The sequence below is a fragment of the Callithrix jacchus genome, chromosome 2 (assembly GCF_049354715.1).
Source record: "Callithrix jacchus isolate 240 chromosome 2, calJac240_pri, whole genome shotgun sequence".
Classification (NCBI taxonomy): Eukaryota; Metazoa; Chordata; class Mammalia; order Primates; family Cebidae; genus Callithrix; species Callithrix jacchus.
Genome location: NC_133503.1, coordinates 13369191 through 13386695, shown reverse-complemented (window position 1 = coordinate 13386695; position 17505 = coordinate 13369191). Strand labels below are relative to the sequence as shown.

Sequence of the window (17505 nt, the reverse complement as noted above, 5' to 3'; positions counted from 1 at the left end):
TTCGTGTCTCCTTTTCTCTCTCAGCTCCTTGGGGCTTTCCTTAGCTCTGCACCTCCTATTCCTTTATCATCTCCTTGGGCCATCTCTTCCTTCCGTGGTCATCATTACATTCCTTGTTTCCTCCCGTGCTGAGCCCTTTCCTCGTGTCCATTCCACCAGACTCTTCTACCCTGAGTGCAAGATAAGAACGGTGGGTGGAAGAGAGCAACGCCAGAGCCCAGGCGCCCAGAGGACTTTCTTCCAGCTTCTGCTGTCCTTCTTTGTGGAGAGTGAGGTGACATATGCAGAGATGAAGTCTGGCTATGGTGCATAAGACCTCTAAGTGGGCTGGGCTTGGTGGCTCAGGCCTGTAAGCCCAGCACTTTGGGAGGCTGAGGTGGGAGGATCCTTTGAGCCCAGGAGTTTGAGACCAGCCTGAGCAACATAGTGAGACTCTGTCTCTACAAAAAACAAAAAGGCCGGGCGCGGTGGCTCACACCTGTAATCTCAGCACTTTGGGCGGCCAAGGTGGGCAAATCACAAGGTCAGGAGTTCAAGACCAGCTTGACCAACATGATGAAACCCCGTCTCTACTAAAAATGCAAAAAAAAAAAAAAACAAGGCGTGGTGTTGCGTGCCTCTAATTACAGCTACTCAGGAGGCTGAGGCAGGAGAATCGCTTGAACCCGGGAGGTGGAGTTTGCAGAGAGCCTAGATGCACTACTGCACTCCAGCCTGGATGACAGAGCAAGTCTCCTTCTCGGAAAAGAAAAAAAAAAAGTGGAGAAGGATGGAGGTGGACACTAAGGGAAGAAAAGCAATATTTAGTCAGTAACCACCTCCTAGGGTATTTTAACATGTCATCACTAACTCTCCATGTACCTCCTTCCACAGCTCCATGACCATGCTGCTTACTTAGTAGACAGCCTGTGGGACTGTGCAGGCACTCAGCTGAAGGACTGGGAGAGTCTGACAAGCCTGCTGCTGGAGAAGGACCAAAGTGTGTGCCACATGGAGCCAGGACAGGGACCTTTCACCTCCTAGGGTGAAACCAGGAGAGATTGCTGGCCTGACTTGTACAAGGCAGCAATGGTGGCATAGGGTTGGGGGAACTTGGAGTTGGAAGGTGGCTAATCTTTGATTCTGTTTTTTATCCTCCTGCCACTCCAGACCTGGGTGATGTGCAGGAGAGCACACTGATAGAAATCCTTGTGTCCAGTGCCCGGCAAGCTTCAGAGGGGCACCCGCCTGTGGGGCGGGTCACTGGAAGGAAGGTATGGCATGAGGGTAGTTTGGGTAGGTCAGCACTCAATCCTGATAGGCATTGTGCATCCTTATCCTCCAGGCTGGGGTTAGGGTGCTCCTTCTACCCTTTTTTTTTTTTTTTTTTTTTTGAGACAGAGGTTTGCTCTTGTTACCCAGGCTGTAGTGCAATGGCGCGATCTCGGCTCACCGCAACCTCCGCCTCCTGGGTTCAGGCAATTCTCCTGCCTCAGCCTCCTGAATAGCTGGGATTACAGGCACGCGCCACCATGCCCAGCTAATTTTTTTGTATTTTTAGTAGAGACGGGGTTTCACCATGTTGACCAGGATGGTTTCGATCTCTTGAGCTCGGGATCCACCCGCCTCGGCCTCCCAAAGTGCTGGGATTACAGGCGTGAGCCACCGCGCCCGGCCCTTTTTTTTTTTTTTTTGAGATGGAATCTTGCTCTGTAGCCTAGGCTGGAGTGCAGTAGCGTGATCTTGGCTCACTGCAACCTCTGTCTCCAGGGTCCTGGTTCAAGCAATTCTCCTACCTCAGCCTTCCAAGTAGCTGGGATTACAGGCACAAGCCACCATGCCCAGCTAATTTTTGTATTTTTTAGTAGAGATGGGGTTTCACCATGTTGGCCAGTCTGGTCCTGACCTCCTGACTTCATGATCCACCCACTTCAGCCTCCCAAAATGCTTGGATTACAGACATGAGCCACTGTGCCCAGCCTCCTTCTACCCTTTAAAGAACTTCATTTCCAGAAAAATCTGATGGGAGCTGCCAAGTTCTCTTTTCCTTCCAGGCAGATAAGGTCATAGGGAGGAAGACTGCACATACCCCCTAGACCAATGTTTCTCCACCCCCAAGTGACTCTCATTCCAGGGCTTAACCTCTAAGGAACGCAAGACTCAAGCTGATGACAGGGTGAAGTTGACTGAGCACCTCATCCCCCTCCTGCCCCAGCTCCTGGCCAAGGTACCAATGCCCTTCAACATCACCCCATGAGCAGGGAAAGGAAGCGGCCTCTATAAGGAGGGGTGGCAGTGGGAATTACCAATGTGTCAGCTCATAAGGAGGCCTCCTGTCAATCATCACAGTTCTCAGCTGATGCAGAGAAAGTCACTCCCCTGCTCCAGCTTCTCAGCTGCTTTGACCTCCACATCTACTGCACTGGGCGCCTGGAGAAGGTAGGGAGATAGATTTCTTATAACTTGTTGCTCACCTGCTGGCACCAAAGGGTTCTATTGCCAGTATCTTTTTTTCCCAAGAACTTGGGTTTCAGAAAAATTGGCAAGCCTTTTCTTTCTTAGGCATCTTGTCCTTGAAGTTTAATGCTTTTAACCCCATTCCACTTCCCTCCAGAAGAGTTGTCCTCCCACCCCCACAGTACACCGTCTTCTGCCTTTTCTTCTCAGCACCTGGAGCTGCTCCTGAAGCAACTCCAAGAGGTGGTGGTGAAGCACACAGAGCCAGCGGTGCTTGAGGCTGGGGCACACGCCCTCTACTTGCTCTGTAATCCCGAATTCACTTTCTTCAGCCGGGCGGACTTTGCCCGCAGCCAACTAGTAGATCTACTAACTGACCGCTTCCAGCAGGAGCTTGAAGAACTGCTGCAGGTAGGGCTGGACAATGGGACACCCCAAACAAGGGTGGGAGGGGCTGCAAGATGAGGGACGTCGACAGAAGTTCTGGGGGAAATGCTCTCGTGGATCTTCTTTCTTCCTCAGTCATCCTTCCTAGATGAGGATGAGGTATATAATCTGGCAACCACTCTGAAACGACTCTCTGCCTTCTACAAGTGAGTGGCTTTCCTCCTCTTCCTCATCCCATTTTTACTGGTGTCTGTGGAGTTGGTTCACTCTGTTCTTTTTCCAGTATAACGTTCCCTTCTCTCCCACAAAGCGCTCATGACCTGACTCGCTGGGAGCTCTATGAGCCATGTTGCCAACTCCTGCAGAAGGCTGTGGACACAGGAGAGGTTCCTCACCAGGTGAATGAGGAACCTGCAGAAGGCGGGAGATGGGTTGGGGGCTGGGGAGCTAGTTTTTAAGGATCTACTAAAAAGTGGCCCAGGTGGCCACGTCCAAGGGTGTGGGGTGGACAAAGCGAGGGAGATCAGGTGGGGGTCACCCCTTACATTCCTCTCTTAGAGGATGGACTCTACTTCCATTGTCTAAAGACAACTATCTTCTTGGATTTCCTAGAAGCCGAGGATAACATTGAGGGATTCTAGGAGACATAGAGCAAATTAGGGAGTAGTGACATTTCTACCTCATATAGAAGCCTCTGAAGATTGTCCAGAATATCATTCATTTTCCACCAGAAAAGGAATTGGGTCTCCCCTTACTCATTTTCTCTCCTCTTCACTGCTATGTATCTGCCTGTCTGTCTCTCCCACTCCGGACCCAAACCTCATTTTTCAAACACTTTGTTGTTACAGGTTATCCTGCCAGCCTTGACTCTTGTCTATTTTTCCATTCTCTGGACACTAACCCACATTTCCAAATCAGATGCTTCCCAGGTGAGTGTGGATCTTAGAAAGGGGAATGGGAACAGAGGAGCCTATGTCTTCATTCTTCCTCCTCAAGTCACTGTGCCCACAGAAGCAGCTGTCAAGTTTGAGGGAAAGAATGGTAGCCTTCTGTGAACTGTGCCAGAGTTGCCTCTCAGATGTGGATCCTGAGATCCGGGAGCAGGTGAGCAAGTGGGAGCAAGAAGGCGAGTGATTCTGTTCCCATTCCAAGGAGAAATTGACAGTGTCTTTTCTACCTTGGGGAACATTCTGTCTTTTAAGCATCTTTTCTTTTATCCCTACAGGCTTTTGTCTTATTAAGTGATCTGCTTCTCATCTTTAGCCCTCAGATGATTGTCGGGGGCCGTGATTTCCTTAGGCCACTTGTCTTTTTTCCTGAAGCTACCCTCCAGTCTGAGCTAGCCAGCTTCCTCATGGACCACGTCTTCATTCAGCCAGGAGACTTGGGCAGTGGTGCAGTGACTCTATACCTGGGGTTCAGTAAGGGCTGGAACTTGGGTGTGGTTCTGGAATATAGGGCAGAAGGCCTAAATTTGTGATTCCCTTTTGCCTTTCATGTGAACCAGGTGATTCCAAGGAGGATCATTTACAGATAGAACAGCTACACCAGCGGCGCCGCCTCTTGGCCGGGTTCTGTAAGCTGTTGCTTTATGGGGTACTGGAGATGGACGCAGCCTCAGATGTTTTCAAACACTACAACAAGGTACAGCAAGGCCCTACAGAAATAGAAGAGAGCAAGTGGAGCACAGTCATGACTTCAAACATGATAGCACTACAGGTGGCGGGTATCTGTTGGTATCAGGCTTAAAGGAGAAGTAGGGGGGAAAGGCACTGGGAGTTCAGAATAAAGGGACAAAGAAAAGAGACTTAATCGTAAATAATTGTGGAGAAAAAGCTGTGAAGAAATTCACTGAAGGGGAAATAGCTTATTCTTCGTGTCCAGAAATACTTTTCTGACCCCAGTCTATGGAATGAGGTAACATAAGAAGGAAAGAAGAATAAAAGAGGCATCAGTCCCCACAAGATACCTAGATGTGTGCTCCAGTTTTCCCCACCCATCAGTATTGATTTATGCTTATTGAGCACCTGCTATGTGCCAAGCACCATTCAGGAGCTAAGGCCACAGCAGTGAACAAAACATACAATCTCCTGTTTGCTGGAGCTTCAGTTTAGTTGGGGAGAGATAAATAGTGAAGGTCAGTGCTGCGTGACAGGGCACTGTCAGGCTTACCTCTCCAAGGCTTGGGCTTGGGGAAGTGTTTGCTTCATTATTACTATTATTTCTGAGATGGAAACTAGCTCTGTCGCCAGGCTGGAGTGCAGCGGCACAATCTTGGCTCCCTGCAACCTCTGCCTCCTAGGTTCAAGCAGTTCTCCTGCCTCAACCTTCCAAGTAGCTAGGACTACAGGCATACACTGCCATGCCCAGCTAGTTTCTATATTTTTAGTAGAGATGGGGTTTCATCATGTTGGCCAGGATGGTCTCCATTTCCTGACTTGTGATCCGTCCACCTTGGGATCTGAAAGTGCTGGGCTTACAGGCGAGAGTCACCATGCCCAGCCTGTTTCATTATTTACCAAAACTCTAATTTCTTTTGGGCTTTGCACCTGTTGATTAGAGATGAAGTTATGCTTCTGTTTATGTTTGCTACCTAACACTTTGGGAGAGAGTCAAGATTGGGATGTAAAAGATCCCAATCTTTTGGGATGTAAAAGAAGAAGCAAAATGGTCTTTTCCTCCAGTCAGACATTACCTTCCTCACTCTTTTCCCTCAGTTCTACAATGACTATGGTGACATTATCAAGGAAACATTAACTAGAGCAAGGCAGATTGACCGAAGTCATTGTTCCCGAATCCTGCTGCTGAGCCTCAAGCAGGTATGCCCTTCTGCCTTGAGGACATGCCCTCTTTATTGTCCGCAAGTCTCTGTCTACCCTCAGCCACTCCAAATGTAAGATCCTTTGGAGCAGTAACTTTTCTTGTTTTGACTCAACTTTACGTGATAGGTTGTTTCATTCCTAGTAGACCCTTGGACCATATTTTTTTAAACTGACTGGGCAACCCCATCAAAAGTAACTATCAGGACTCTGGAACACCAACAAGGAAGTGATAGGGAATTCCTATTTTTCAGTCTGTTCTCTCTCAGCCTCCTTCAGTTACTATAGACGTTTTTATTTAATGTTACAGAGTAGGGGTGATGGGCTTTGTCTGCTGCAGGGGTCAATGATTGGGAATTCCCTAGACGGAAAGAAAGTAAAAGTAGTAGGTGGTGTCCCAAGGCCTTTGGAATTTCTGAGTAAGAATTTCTCTGTTTCTGCCATGTTTCTCCCTTTTTCACATACACCATGTCTCCTGGACACAGCTGTACACAGAACTGCTGCAGGAGCATGGACCACAGGGCCTGAATGAGCATCCTGCCTTCATCGAGATAAGGGACCTGGCCCGGAGATTTGCCTTGAGCTTTGGACCCCAGCAGCTGCAGAACCGTGACCTTGTGGTTTTACTACACAAGTAGGAAGTATTGAGTGGAGGCCATGTCCAGGGAGGGCTAGCAGGGAGGTCTTGGAGGAAGGGTATGTGTGTCAAGGCATGGCAGTCATGTTAGTGGTGGATATGCCTTTGGAGACAAGCTGGGGACAGGGTGAGGGTGCATTTGGATGGGATATCTTGGCCCTGGGAGGGGAATGGGAAGAGACTTTCTTCCTGAAGGAATTCTGCCCACCCAAGGGAAGGCATCAAGTTCTCCTTGTCTGAGCTTCCCCCAGCTGGCTCCTCTGATCAGCCCCCAAATCTGGCCTTCTTGGAGCTCCTTTCAGAGTTTTCTCCCCGACTTTTTCATCAGGACAAGCAGCTGCTGTAAGTTGGTGGATCGATAGAGATGTGGATTAGGGAAGGGTTTGCTTAGGCCCAGTGGCCCCTTCAGTATTTTCGTTCCACCTCTTTCTTAGACTGTCCTACCTAGAAAAGTGCCTGAAGCACATCTCACAGGCACCTGGCCATCCCTGGGGCCCAGTCACTGCCTACTGCCACTCCCTTAGCCCTGTGGAGAACACAGCAGAGACCAGCCCTCAGGTCCTCCCTCGCTCCAAGAAGAGGCGCGTTGAAGGTAGGGTGCTGTGTGTGGGTATGGGAGTGCCCAGCATGGTTAAGTGCAGATGGCCTTTGGCTGCCTTCAGACTTACTTTGTCAAATATTTCATTGAGTATCTGCTGTCTGCAGTGAGCCAAGACTGCACCACTGCACTCCAGCCTGGGCGACAGAGCAAGACTCTATATTAAAAAAAAAAAAAAAAAAATCAAATAGAAACTGATGATAAAACCAAATATTGAACTAAGAAATCTGTATATTCAGAGTACCCTTCCTCGACATCTTATATTCCATTATTTTCCAAATTTTAGACACTTTCACACAACCTTCATTATTTTTTACCTTCGGATCACCTGTTATCTTAAAGTTGCCTAAGGTTTTTTTCTTTAATTTGCTTTTTAAAAAACAGTCTCATATTAAGTAACATTGTAGCAATCATTTCATATGCGAGTATGTGTTTTCTAGTGTACCTCTTTAAGTGGGACTTTATGTGACAGCTTTATTGAGATATAACAACATATAATAAAAATCACCCTTTTAAAGTGTACACTTCAGTTGTTTCCAACATATTCACTGAATTGTACAACCATCACCACTATCTAATTTTAGAACATTTTTATCATTTCAAAAGAAACCACATACCCATTAGCAGTCTCTCCCCATCTTCCTGGCCTTAGGTAGTATCACTAATATAATTCCTATCTCTTGATTTGCCTATTCCGGACCTTTCATATAATATGTGGCCTTTTATGTCCAGCTACTTTCACTTAGCACAGTATTTTCAAAGTTCATCCATACTTTGGCATATATCAGTATCTCATACCTTTTTATGGCCAAAACAATATGCCATTGCATGGATATGCCATATTCTATTTATCCACTTGTTAGTTGATTGACATTAGAGCTGTTTAGGCATAATGCTGCTAAATATGCATACACAAATTTTTGGGTGGATACGTATTTTCAGTTCTCTTGAGATATACCTGCTGGGTCATATGGCAACTCTATATTTAAGTTTTTGAGGAATTACCCACACTGTTTTCCAAAGTACCTACACTATTTTCAATCCCACCAGCAATGGATAGGGGCTCTGGTTTCTCCACATTGTCACCAGTACTTATTATTCTTTTTAATTTTATCCATCTCCTAGTAACTGTGAGGTGGTATTTCATTGTGGTTTAAATTTGCATTTCCCTAATGACTAATGATATTGAGCATCTTTTCATGTGCTTATTGATAATTTATCTTCTCTGGACAAAAATCTGTTCTTTACTATTTTATTTTATTTTATTTTATTTTTGAGACGGAGTTTCGCTCTTGTTACCCAGGCTGGAGTGCAATGGCGCAATCTTGGCTCACCGCAACCTCCGCCTCCTGGGTTCAGGCAATTCTCTTGCCTCAGCCTCCTGAATAGCTGGGATTACAGGCGCACGCCACCATGCTCAGCTAATTTTTTGTATTTTTAGTAGAGACGGGGTTTCACCATGTTGACCAGGATGGTCTCCATCTCTTGACCTTGTGATCCACTCGCCTCAGCCTCCCAAAGTGCTGGGATTACAGGCTTGAGCCACCACGCCTGGCCTCTTTACTATTTTAAAATAGGGTTATCTTTTTATTGTTGAGTTATAAGTATTCTTTATATATTCTAGACATGAGATTCCTTATGGTATGCAAACATTTTCTCCCATTTTTGGGGTTGTCTTTTTATGTTATTGATGGTGTCCTTTGAAACACAAAAGTTCTTGAATTTGGTGAAATCTAACTTACTCTATTTTTTGTTGCTTGTACTTTTGGTGCTATATCTTCAGAAATTGTTGCCTAATTCAAGGTCACAAAGATTTATTCCTATGTTTTCTTCTAAGAGTTATAGTTTTAGCTCTTACATTTAGATTTGTGATCCAGTTTGAGTTAATTTTTGTGTATGGTGTGAGATGGGTGTAATTCTTTTTAATGTTTCCTGCGTACCACCTAAAATTATATCTTATACTATCAGGAAACTCTGCTTTAATCAATTAACTAATGCATATTTGTTAAGGACCTACTGCAAGATACTATGTTCAGTGTTTTAGGGGCCATAGAGAATCCTCCAGCAGCTTATTATCTAACAGGAAAGGGGGAAATTTTAATTATGGAAAACCTGAATTATGAACAATTGCCAATAAATAACTGCCCGAGGGCTTGTACAAATGAATGTTGCAGAATTCAGAGAAGGATGAAGGCTTTACCAATAAGATGGAATTGCTGGAGCTTAAAAAATAAGTCAGATTCATATAAGCTGAACAGGGGAAGAGGAAGGAGCATCATGGGCTGGCAGAATAGCGCAAGCAAAGCATAGAAGGCTGTGTACTGGGCAAAGCATGGTGGTACATAGATTACTCTGCCTAAAGCATAGGGTTTGTGAAGGCGAGATAAAACTGAAGAGATTGGCTTTATTCATTCAACAGATACTGAGCACCATGTGCTGGGAATACAGCAGTGACCAAAAAAGCCAACAATCTCTTTCTTTAGAGGATGTCAGATAGTAGTAAATGCTATGGCAAAAAAGCAAGGAGGAGTGTGAGAAATCCTGGTGGGGTAGGGACTGCAGTCTTACAAAGACTGATCAAGGGAAGACTCAGGAACACAAATGTTGGGCAAAAAGCCTAAAAGATAAGTTAAAAGATATACTTAGGTTCATTAAAATTTTAACAGGTTTATTTGAGCATTCAGCAATTTATTAATCGGGCAGTAGCAGACTGCCAGCAGTTCAGGGTGCTACCACCGAGGAGGCCAGGGGGGACATTTATAATGTGTCTATGGGAGCAAGACAAAGAAAATATTTGATTGGTTGAAATAGAAAGTTTATAATTAGAGGTTAACTGACCATAATTAGTTAGAGGTTAGGTGGTAGTTTCTGACTGGTTAAGCTTAAGTTTCCTTCTCCCAGGTTACACATACTTTCACTCTGTGTTGAGTTTCAGTTTGCTGACTTAGGAACTCAAAGTGTAGGAGCCATCTCAGCCTATTGGCTTCCCAATGAATTTTTTTTAATAGGTGAGGGAGGGTGCTTAGTGTGTATCAGAATAGCATACCAAAGGAAGCAGCCAGTCCTGAGGCCATGAGGGGTTGAGGAGAATGTTCCTGGAATATTCAAGGAACAGCAGAGAACACCATTAAGATATGATTGTAAGATATGAGACCAAAGAGGGTGCAAGAGCCCACAGCATCTAAGACAGAGACTGGCTTTTACTCTGAGAGCATTGGAGGATTTTGAGCAGAGGAATGACAGGATCAACCTCTATTTTTAAAGGATCTTCTTGGCTGCTATGTTGAAAATGAAGGAGAGGGGGGAAGGCTGGAAGCTGGGAGACCAGCAGGGGCTGTGGCTGTTGTAGGAATCCAGCCCAAGATTCAAGATAAGAGAGCTTCTTAGGCCAGGAGCAATGTTGAAGGTGAGGAGAAGCAGCCAGATTCTGGGTGCATTTTCAAGGTATCTCCAATAGGCTTTTCTGACGAACTGGTTGTAGGACATAAGACATAAGGAGGAGTTAAGAATGGCTCCAAGGATTTTGGCCTGACAGAAGGACTACTTGACAGTATCTGAGATGGGGAGGGCTGAGAGTGAAACTAGCTGTGGGGGAAGGTTGGGGCATTGGTGTTGGCCACTGGCTGTTAAGATGGAGTTCAGGGGAGAGCTGAAGGCTTGAGAACCATTTGGGATGTGGAAGAGTATAGGTGATATTTAAGGATGTGGCTGAGGAAGCCAATAAAGATGGAGAAGAGGAGAGACTTAAGGGCCCAGCCCTTGGGCATCATACCATTATTAGTTTGGGGAGATTAGGAGGACGCATCTTGGGGGCCCAAGACTTCCTCTCTGGGAATACAAGCCCAGTGGGGATGGCTCTTCCTTGTTTTCTATAGACTTCTGCTTGAACCAATAGCAGCTCTCTTTGGGATTATTGTTTTCAGTGGATGTATTGGAAGACCAGCTCCCAATATATCAACATGGATTCAAGATCTCTCAAAGTGATTGAGTGGTCAGTGAAAAAGAAAAAAAAAAAAGAGAAACAGTTTTCTTCAGAGCTGGGCCCAGGGGAGACACCACATAATGCTGCTCCGTGGATTCTAATATTCCCCTGAAAAACCTCAGTTTTTTATTAGGCTCTTTCCATAAGGGAGGGTAAGTGAGGTTACACAACATTGTAGTAATGATCATACAAAAAGAATACATTTGCAAGACTAGTGCACAAAAATCACAATGTGATATTGTAAAAGCAGAACAAGGTACTTTCTGTGTGTCAGCATAGAAACCATATACTTTAGCAAGAATGGAGGTTAAACATAAACTTACGATTATCAGCAAGAAAAGCATTGGGCTTACAGCTGCAGGGGGAACAGGATCTGACACAGGACAACCAGCCTGACCACAAAGCTGCAAGAGAGGGGAGACCCCCATGCAGGCCTGGAGGAGCAGTGGGAGAAGAAAGACTTTTACATTCTTATCTCAACCACAAGAGGTTTTTCCTCAGAACAGACGCCCCTCATGCATCTGTTTATAGGCTCTCCATAAGGGTGCATTCCCTTTCTAGGGCCATAATCAATATGCCTTTCCTGGGAAAGGAATCTGGGTAATAAGCCTCTCTATTACACACATCTGTTTATCGACGCTCTGCGCAACGAGAAACTTACTACGTGCTATTATCTCTCTCTGGCAGTTAGGCTATGTGGCTTGCCTTTTACACAGAGTTCCTGTTTTTACAAGAATAGCTCAGCAGGCCAAAGTTTTAAGCTACATTTTAACTTTTTACACTATTCTTTGTGTCCCCAAGTATGATCCGTATAGAGCATAACAAGTACAGTAAAGCAAATAACTCAGGCAAACTAAATTTAAGATAGCACAATTAACAAAATGTCAACCACAGTTTCTTCTCATAATCTCAAATGTCTCGGATTTTGCCAATCCTTCCAGAGGCTTGGGGCTGGTTGGTTACCACCGAGGGGTCTACAGTGTTCCCAGCATAAATGAACATGGCCATGGAGCAGGAGGGTAATGGTAGCGTTGTAGCAGGAACAGCCTCGGGAAACAGATTTCTCGAACACCGAATAGAGGAGGAAAGAGTTTATTATTCAGCTGGGAGCCTGGGCACAATTTGTCCAAAGCCCAGCTCATCTAACAAAGGGAGGTTCAGTCTTGTAGGCTTATACTTTAGATATTACAGGTGAAAGAATCTTAGGTTCATAGTTTTAGAACTCACATGTGAAAAGGTTTCGGTTTACAGTTTCAGGAATCACATATGAAAGGGTTCTGCTTTACCATTTTAGGACTCACATGTGAAAAGGTTTCTGGTTTGATCTTGTTTTAAGTAAAAATAGTGCCTTCTGGAGAGTTTTCCCAAGGCCTAGCCTGTCACCTATAGGAAGGTAAAACCGGAGGCGCCAGTCAGTCAACCTTTTCTTCTATTGAAGTGCAGCATGATAGTCAAAGGGGAAGTTGATCTGAGAAGCCCGGGTCTCCGTCTTCAGTGTGACTGTTTACAGTTAACAGATATTAATATCAATTTGATCGCTACTTTGAAATAATATTACCTGAGTTTTCTCAGGAAGTGAGAATCTGGGTACTTTTTCCTCCTCTACCTTCTCCGATCTCTGTAGGGGATAAGTTCCCACTTCTTCATATCAGTTATACTGGCATTGCAATCACTTCATTTTTTTTTCTAGCTTTTAGAAAGTTCTGTCTCCAATTTTTCAGTTCTTCCCTGGCCCTCATGCATCCACTCTAGCCTCTGGTGCCCAAATGCTATTGCCATTTGAAGTTTTTTCAGACCACAGAAATCTGGCTAGGATCTCAAATGTCTTCATTAACTCAGACCTCTCAATCTTAGAGACTCCAACCCTCCCTCATATTTGTGTTCACCTGTTACAGTTTATCTGTGAAATATATATTTTTATATCTTTCCATCTTGTTTTTTCTTTTTTTTTTTTAATAGAGATGGGGTTTCTCCATTTTGGTCAGGCTGGTCTTGAACTCCTGACCTCAGGTGATCCACCCACCTCAGCCTCCCAAAGTGCTGGGATTACAGGTGTGAGCCACCACACCCGGCCTCTGACTCATTTTCTAAGTTGTGTAGTAAGTTTTTCTTGGACAAGGCCTAGCTATAATTCTCTTAGCCTTACTTTTTGGTACAGAGGGCTGTGTATTTATTACACAGGGCTCTGCTCATTTGAGGGCAATAGAATGAGGCTGTATAGGTTTTCCATTCTCTTCTTGCTTGACTTTCCCTTACTAAATCCTGGGTAAGTCTTGGAAAGAGAAAATGCCTGTGGCAGGCCTTGGCCTGTGGTTAATGTGTGTGTCTGCTTGGCAGGGCCTGCCAAGCCTGACAGAGAAGAAATCTCCTCATCCCAGGAAGAAAGCCTGCAGCTGAACAGCATCCCGCCCACGCCCACCCTCACCTCCACAGCTGTGAAGAGCAGGCAGCCCCTGTGGGGGTTGGAAGAGATGGAAGAAGATGACTCAGAGTTGGACTTTGCCCAGGGGTGAGGCCATGGAGGGAATCTGGGTGTCCTGGTTCCCAGGTTGGTGTCTGGCTACGTCCATCTTGCTGTTTCTGTTCCTTGGTTCCCTGCTGTAGCACTCCCTAATTTTTGGGTTCTTTAATCCTTCTCTATTTTTTAGCTTTAAAATGCATCTCTCCCAACACTGAGCTTTTCTCCCCATTAATACCAGCTGCCTTACGTCCTCTTCTTATCCTTGATTTTTATCCCATCACTGATCCTGCTTCATTCCCAGCAGTCAGCCCCTCGCAGGCACCCAGAGGTCAAGGTTCTTGGGTCCACAGTCTATCCAGACTCCACACAACCCTTCAGGTCCTGGTCTGGGCAACCAGCTGATGCGGTGAGCTTTCCTCATCATCTCCTGTCTTCACTTCAGATCTGTCGGCCACTGTGAGGGGATTCCTATATCACCCAGTGCCTCTCTGGGTGCTTTTGGGGCTTATTTTAGCCATAGAACACTTCCTGTCAGCATAATGTGGAAACCTACTATGCTGTACTTACTGCTTCCCACTTACTCCACCCCGGGTGTCTCAGAAACTCTCAAGGGTCCTCAAAGAACAGTTTGAAAAGCCTGACTCTTTGCCCCTACATCAGACTCAACCTTATGGAAGAAGACGAGGAAAAAGAGTTAGAAATTCAGGATGAGTCAAGTGAAGAATGGCAGGATACAGACATGGTGAGTGGACCACCCTGCCCTTCTCTCTCAAGAAGTAGGGGCTGATGTGCCAAAGAGAAGCCAGGGTGCTTTCCCTCTCTCCACTCATGATGCCTGGTCTCTGAAAACTGAATGAATCTAGAGTACATGAGGAAAGGTTATACAATGGTTTGGACTTTGCTTGGACTCTACTTTTATTAAAGAATAAGAAAAATCATAAATAACAAAGAAGGTTGGAATAGCACTCTAACTCCCAATCCCTAAGTATATATTGTTGCCTCTGAACCTCCTAGGAATTGGAAGAGTCCTAGTGCTGAAGGTAGGAGGTTATCCAGTCTAGGTGGCAGCCCCTTCAGTGTCTCTCCTCCCCACACATGACCCCCTGTCCTCCTCTCCCTACTAGAGGGCTACCCCTCCTTGTCCCTCCCCTCACTCCCCTTCTAACCTAGCCTGTCTGTTTCCCCAGGAGGAGATGCTACTGGTGTAGTGGGAAAAGCCTGGCATTGGAGTATGGTGACCTAAGTATGAGTCCTCAACTCCATGTCAAATTAGCTCTTTACCCCTCCTCACCCTCCATTTTCTCATCTTTATTTTTGAATTGCTTTTATTTTTTGTGGTAGATTCTCTGTTGCCCAGGGCTGGAGTGCAGTGGCACACTCTTGGCTTACTGCAACCTCTGCCTCCTGGGCTCAAGTGATTCTGCCTCAGTCTCCCAAGTAGCTGGGATTACAGATACATGCCTCCATGCATGCTAATTTTTTGTATTTTGAGTAGATCTGGTGTTTCACCATGTTGGCCAGGCTGGTCTCGAACTCTTGACCTGAAGTGATCCACCTGTCTCAGCCTCCCTAAGTCCATTGCAGGCTGTGTTGCCGATTTTCTCATCTTTAAAACTCAGCTGTTAGCCTGTAGTTCCAGCAACTCAGGAGGTAGAGATGAGAGGATCAATCGTCCAGGAATTGGAGACCAGCCTGAGTAACATAGTAAACCCCTGTCTCAAAAAATTTAACAATTCAAAAATAAATAAAATCGACCTTTTGCTTAATATATAAGGTAAAACCACCTTATAAATGGAAAAGGGCTATGTCTGAGTTCAGGCTATTTTAATAGAATTCCATAGACTGGTATCTTACAAAGAGCAGAAATTCATTTCTCACAGTTCTGAAGCCTGAAGTCCAAGGGTTGGGTTCTGGTGAGGGCTGTTTTCCAGCCTGCTGACTGCTAGCTTTCAGTTGTATCCTCACCTGGAGGAAAGGTGCTGTCTGACCCAGGCTGCTGTCTGGCCTGGGCTTAGAAGACCATTCGTCCATCCATGAGGGCTGCATCCTCATGACCCAGTCACCTCCCAAAGGCTTCATGTCCTAATAGCATCTCACTAGGGGAAGGATTTCAATGTATGGGTTTGCCGGGACACAGACATGCAATCCATTGCAGGCTGTGTATCTTGCTGTTATTCTTCTGTTCTCGTCTCTGCGGGGAGGGAAAAAGAATGGGATAGAACAGAACAGGAGAGTCTTGTGCTCAGGAGGAGAAACTAAACAATGATACCTTCAAACCAGAGACTGTAGAGCAAGGCTTCTATTAAAATATTATTTCCTAACATCTCAGGAAAAAAACCATTTTCTGGTTCCCAAACCAAAGGCATTTAAGGGACTCAGTCAGCAGGCCAAGAAGCGCTCTGCAGTCAGGCCTGATCCTTGTACCCACACTAACTTGCCTCCCAGGAGGTGCTATAGGGGCCTGCTCTCCCCATGTTTATTCTTCTGAGGCTGGGAAAGGAACTGGGTTTTTGTTTACAAAATGATAGGAGTATGGAAAGGCCTTCTTGACTTTTAATTTCATTCTCTCTAGCAAGCAAGTACCTACTCTTCCCCCAGTGAGCGCAGGCTGGACCTCTTAGATTCTACAGAGCTGGATATTGAGGTGAGTGTCACCAGAGCAGGAGGAGTTATGTCCTTAGGAAATGCTGGCAGGCAACCCATGTACCCATCAAATTGACAGACTGGCAACATCATGGGGGCGGCCCTTTCAGCTGACTCGGGCTTTGAGAGTAACCCAGGGGAGGACGGTCTAACCTTAGGCCTGTTGCTGTGTCCTGTGTATTCCTTTCATCTTTCTCATTACAGGATTTCTGACATGACTCTTGGCCCCTCCCCAGCCCCACCCCCCACCTCAAGGATGTGACCACTTGGAAAAGGCAAAGAGAAAAGGAGCAAAGTGAAGCATTTCCCCAGGCTTCAGCCTTGGGTCTGAGGGGAAGGAGTTGGACACTGTTTTTCTAACTTAACCTTTCCCTCTGGTGATGCTGGGGTAGAGAAGCTAGGGACCGTGTCCTCCCTAATGCACTGTGGCCCAGTCCCCCTGCCTTTTTCCTGTTCTCTTTGGAGTGGAGAGGGACAGCACCTCTCTGTGATTGATGGAAAGAGCCCATAGTTTCCTAGATTTTTGGAACATCTTTTTCAGCCTATTTTGTGTCCTAATGATTTGCTCAATAAACATGTTTGAATCCGCATGTTCCCAAGGTGTGGCTTGAGATTGTTAAACTGATAGAAGTCCGGTTGTTGGTCTGCCTTGTCCCATGGCCAATCTAGAGGTGTCCCCACACCCTGCAGGTGCTTGTCTATAGGCTCTCAAGGAAGTGTTGCTTAGTAACTGAGAGGCAGGGTGAGACAGTGGAGATAGGGAGAGACTGGCTGCCCATGAGTAGCTTATCTAATGGCCACAGCCTCTGCAGCAGTGAAAGTTGTGCTGACAGGTGGCAGGGTGGTGCAGAACCTTGTGAAACTGCCTGTCTCACCCACACAGGCCAGGCCATGCATCCTGGCAGCCTTCACCCAGGGGTCTTTCTAAAGGAAATTTTATCTTCTCATCCCAAAGATACCTGTCATAATTTGGAATTTGATCAAATCACAGTATCTGAGAGTTAAAAGGAAGCTAAGGAGTTACTCTAAATGTCCAAACCTAAAATCCAAATGCCAGATGTCACCTTCACTCTTGCCTTCTTCAGCACTTCTTCACCACGTTCTATCAAGACTTGGTGAAGAAAACGGTCTCTGGCCTGTGTCCTCCACCCATTGCCACCATCGTCCCTCACCTAGACTGCCACGGTGCATCCTCAGGGCCAGCCTCTTGAAACTCACACAGACTTGTTTGCTCCTGTTTTGCCTTGTGGAGCAGCATAGCACCTCTGTTCTCTCATGTCCCTCTGACAAGAAGTATTTGAAGACAGCTGCTGTCATTTTGTACTTTCACTGTTTTCTTCTGTGGTTTAAGGAAAACGTCAGCCTCTCTCTTTAGATATAATTTCCATTTCTTCCCATGATGGGCACCTGGGACAAGTTCTCACTGTGATCTCCCAGGCCAGACACAGACATCCAGCTAGTGATCTGTGCAGAAAGAGCCATTACTTCCTGGGATCAGGTCACTCAGCCAAGACCTCCTAGCCCTTCTTATTCCCCTCCCCG

At 45.8% G+C, this 17505-nt stretch overlaps 1 protein-coding gene across 41 annotated transcripts in view; it reads left to right on the top strand.

The window, feature by feature from the left end:
• STAG3 (STAG3 cohesin complex component) overlaps window positions 1-16553 on the top strand; it is a 38832-nt gene extending 22279 nt beyond the window's left edge. For 11 of the 41 annotated variants that reach the window (XM_078356293.1, XM_078356291.1, XM_035281423.3 and 8 more), the window contains 21 exons: window positions 160-274; window positions 874-979; window positions 1150-1253; window positions 2114-2206; window positions 2329-2418; window positions 2647-2847; window positions 2959-3029; window positions 3134-3221; window positions 3672-3752; window positions 3820-3927; window positions 4049-4244; window positions 4331-4467; window positions 5541-5642; window positions 6128-6276; window positions 6475-6621; window positions 6714-6871; window positions 13197-13368; window positions 13622-13726; window positions 13981-14062; window positions 15893-15964; window positions 16168-16553. In XM_078356293.1, coding sequence (XP_078212419.1) covers window positions 160-274; window positions 874-979; window positions 1150-1253; window positions 2114-2206; window positions 2329-2418; window positions 2647-2847; window positions 2959-3029; window positions 3134-3221; window positions 3672-3752; window positions 3820-3927; window positions 4049-4244; window positions 4331-4467; window positions 5541-5642; window positions 6128-6276; window positions 6475-6621; window positions 6714-6871; window positions 13197-13368; window positions 13622-13726; window positions 13981-14062; window positions 15893-15964; window positions 16168-16176 — 2386 coding nt within the window. In that variant the 3' untranslated portion in view covers window positions 16177-16553. The remainder of the gene's footprint in view (window positions 1-159; window positions 275-873; window positions 980-1149; window positions 1254-2113; window positions 2207-2328; window positions 2419-2646; window positions 2848-2958; window positions 3030-3133; window positions 3222-3671; window positions 3753-3819; window positions 3928-4048; window positions 4245-4330; window positions 4468-5540; window positions 5643-6127; window positions 6277-6474; window positions 6622-6713; window positions 6872-13196; window positions 13369-13621; window positions 13727-13980; window positions 14063-15892; window positions 15965-16167) is intronic. The other 30 variants (XM_035281528.3, XM_017966430.4, XM_078356367.1 and 27 more) reach the window with 14 other exon arrangements.
• The last annotated feature ends 952 nt before the right edge of the window (window positions 16554-17505 follow it).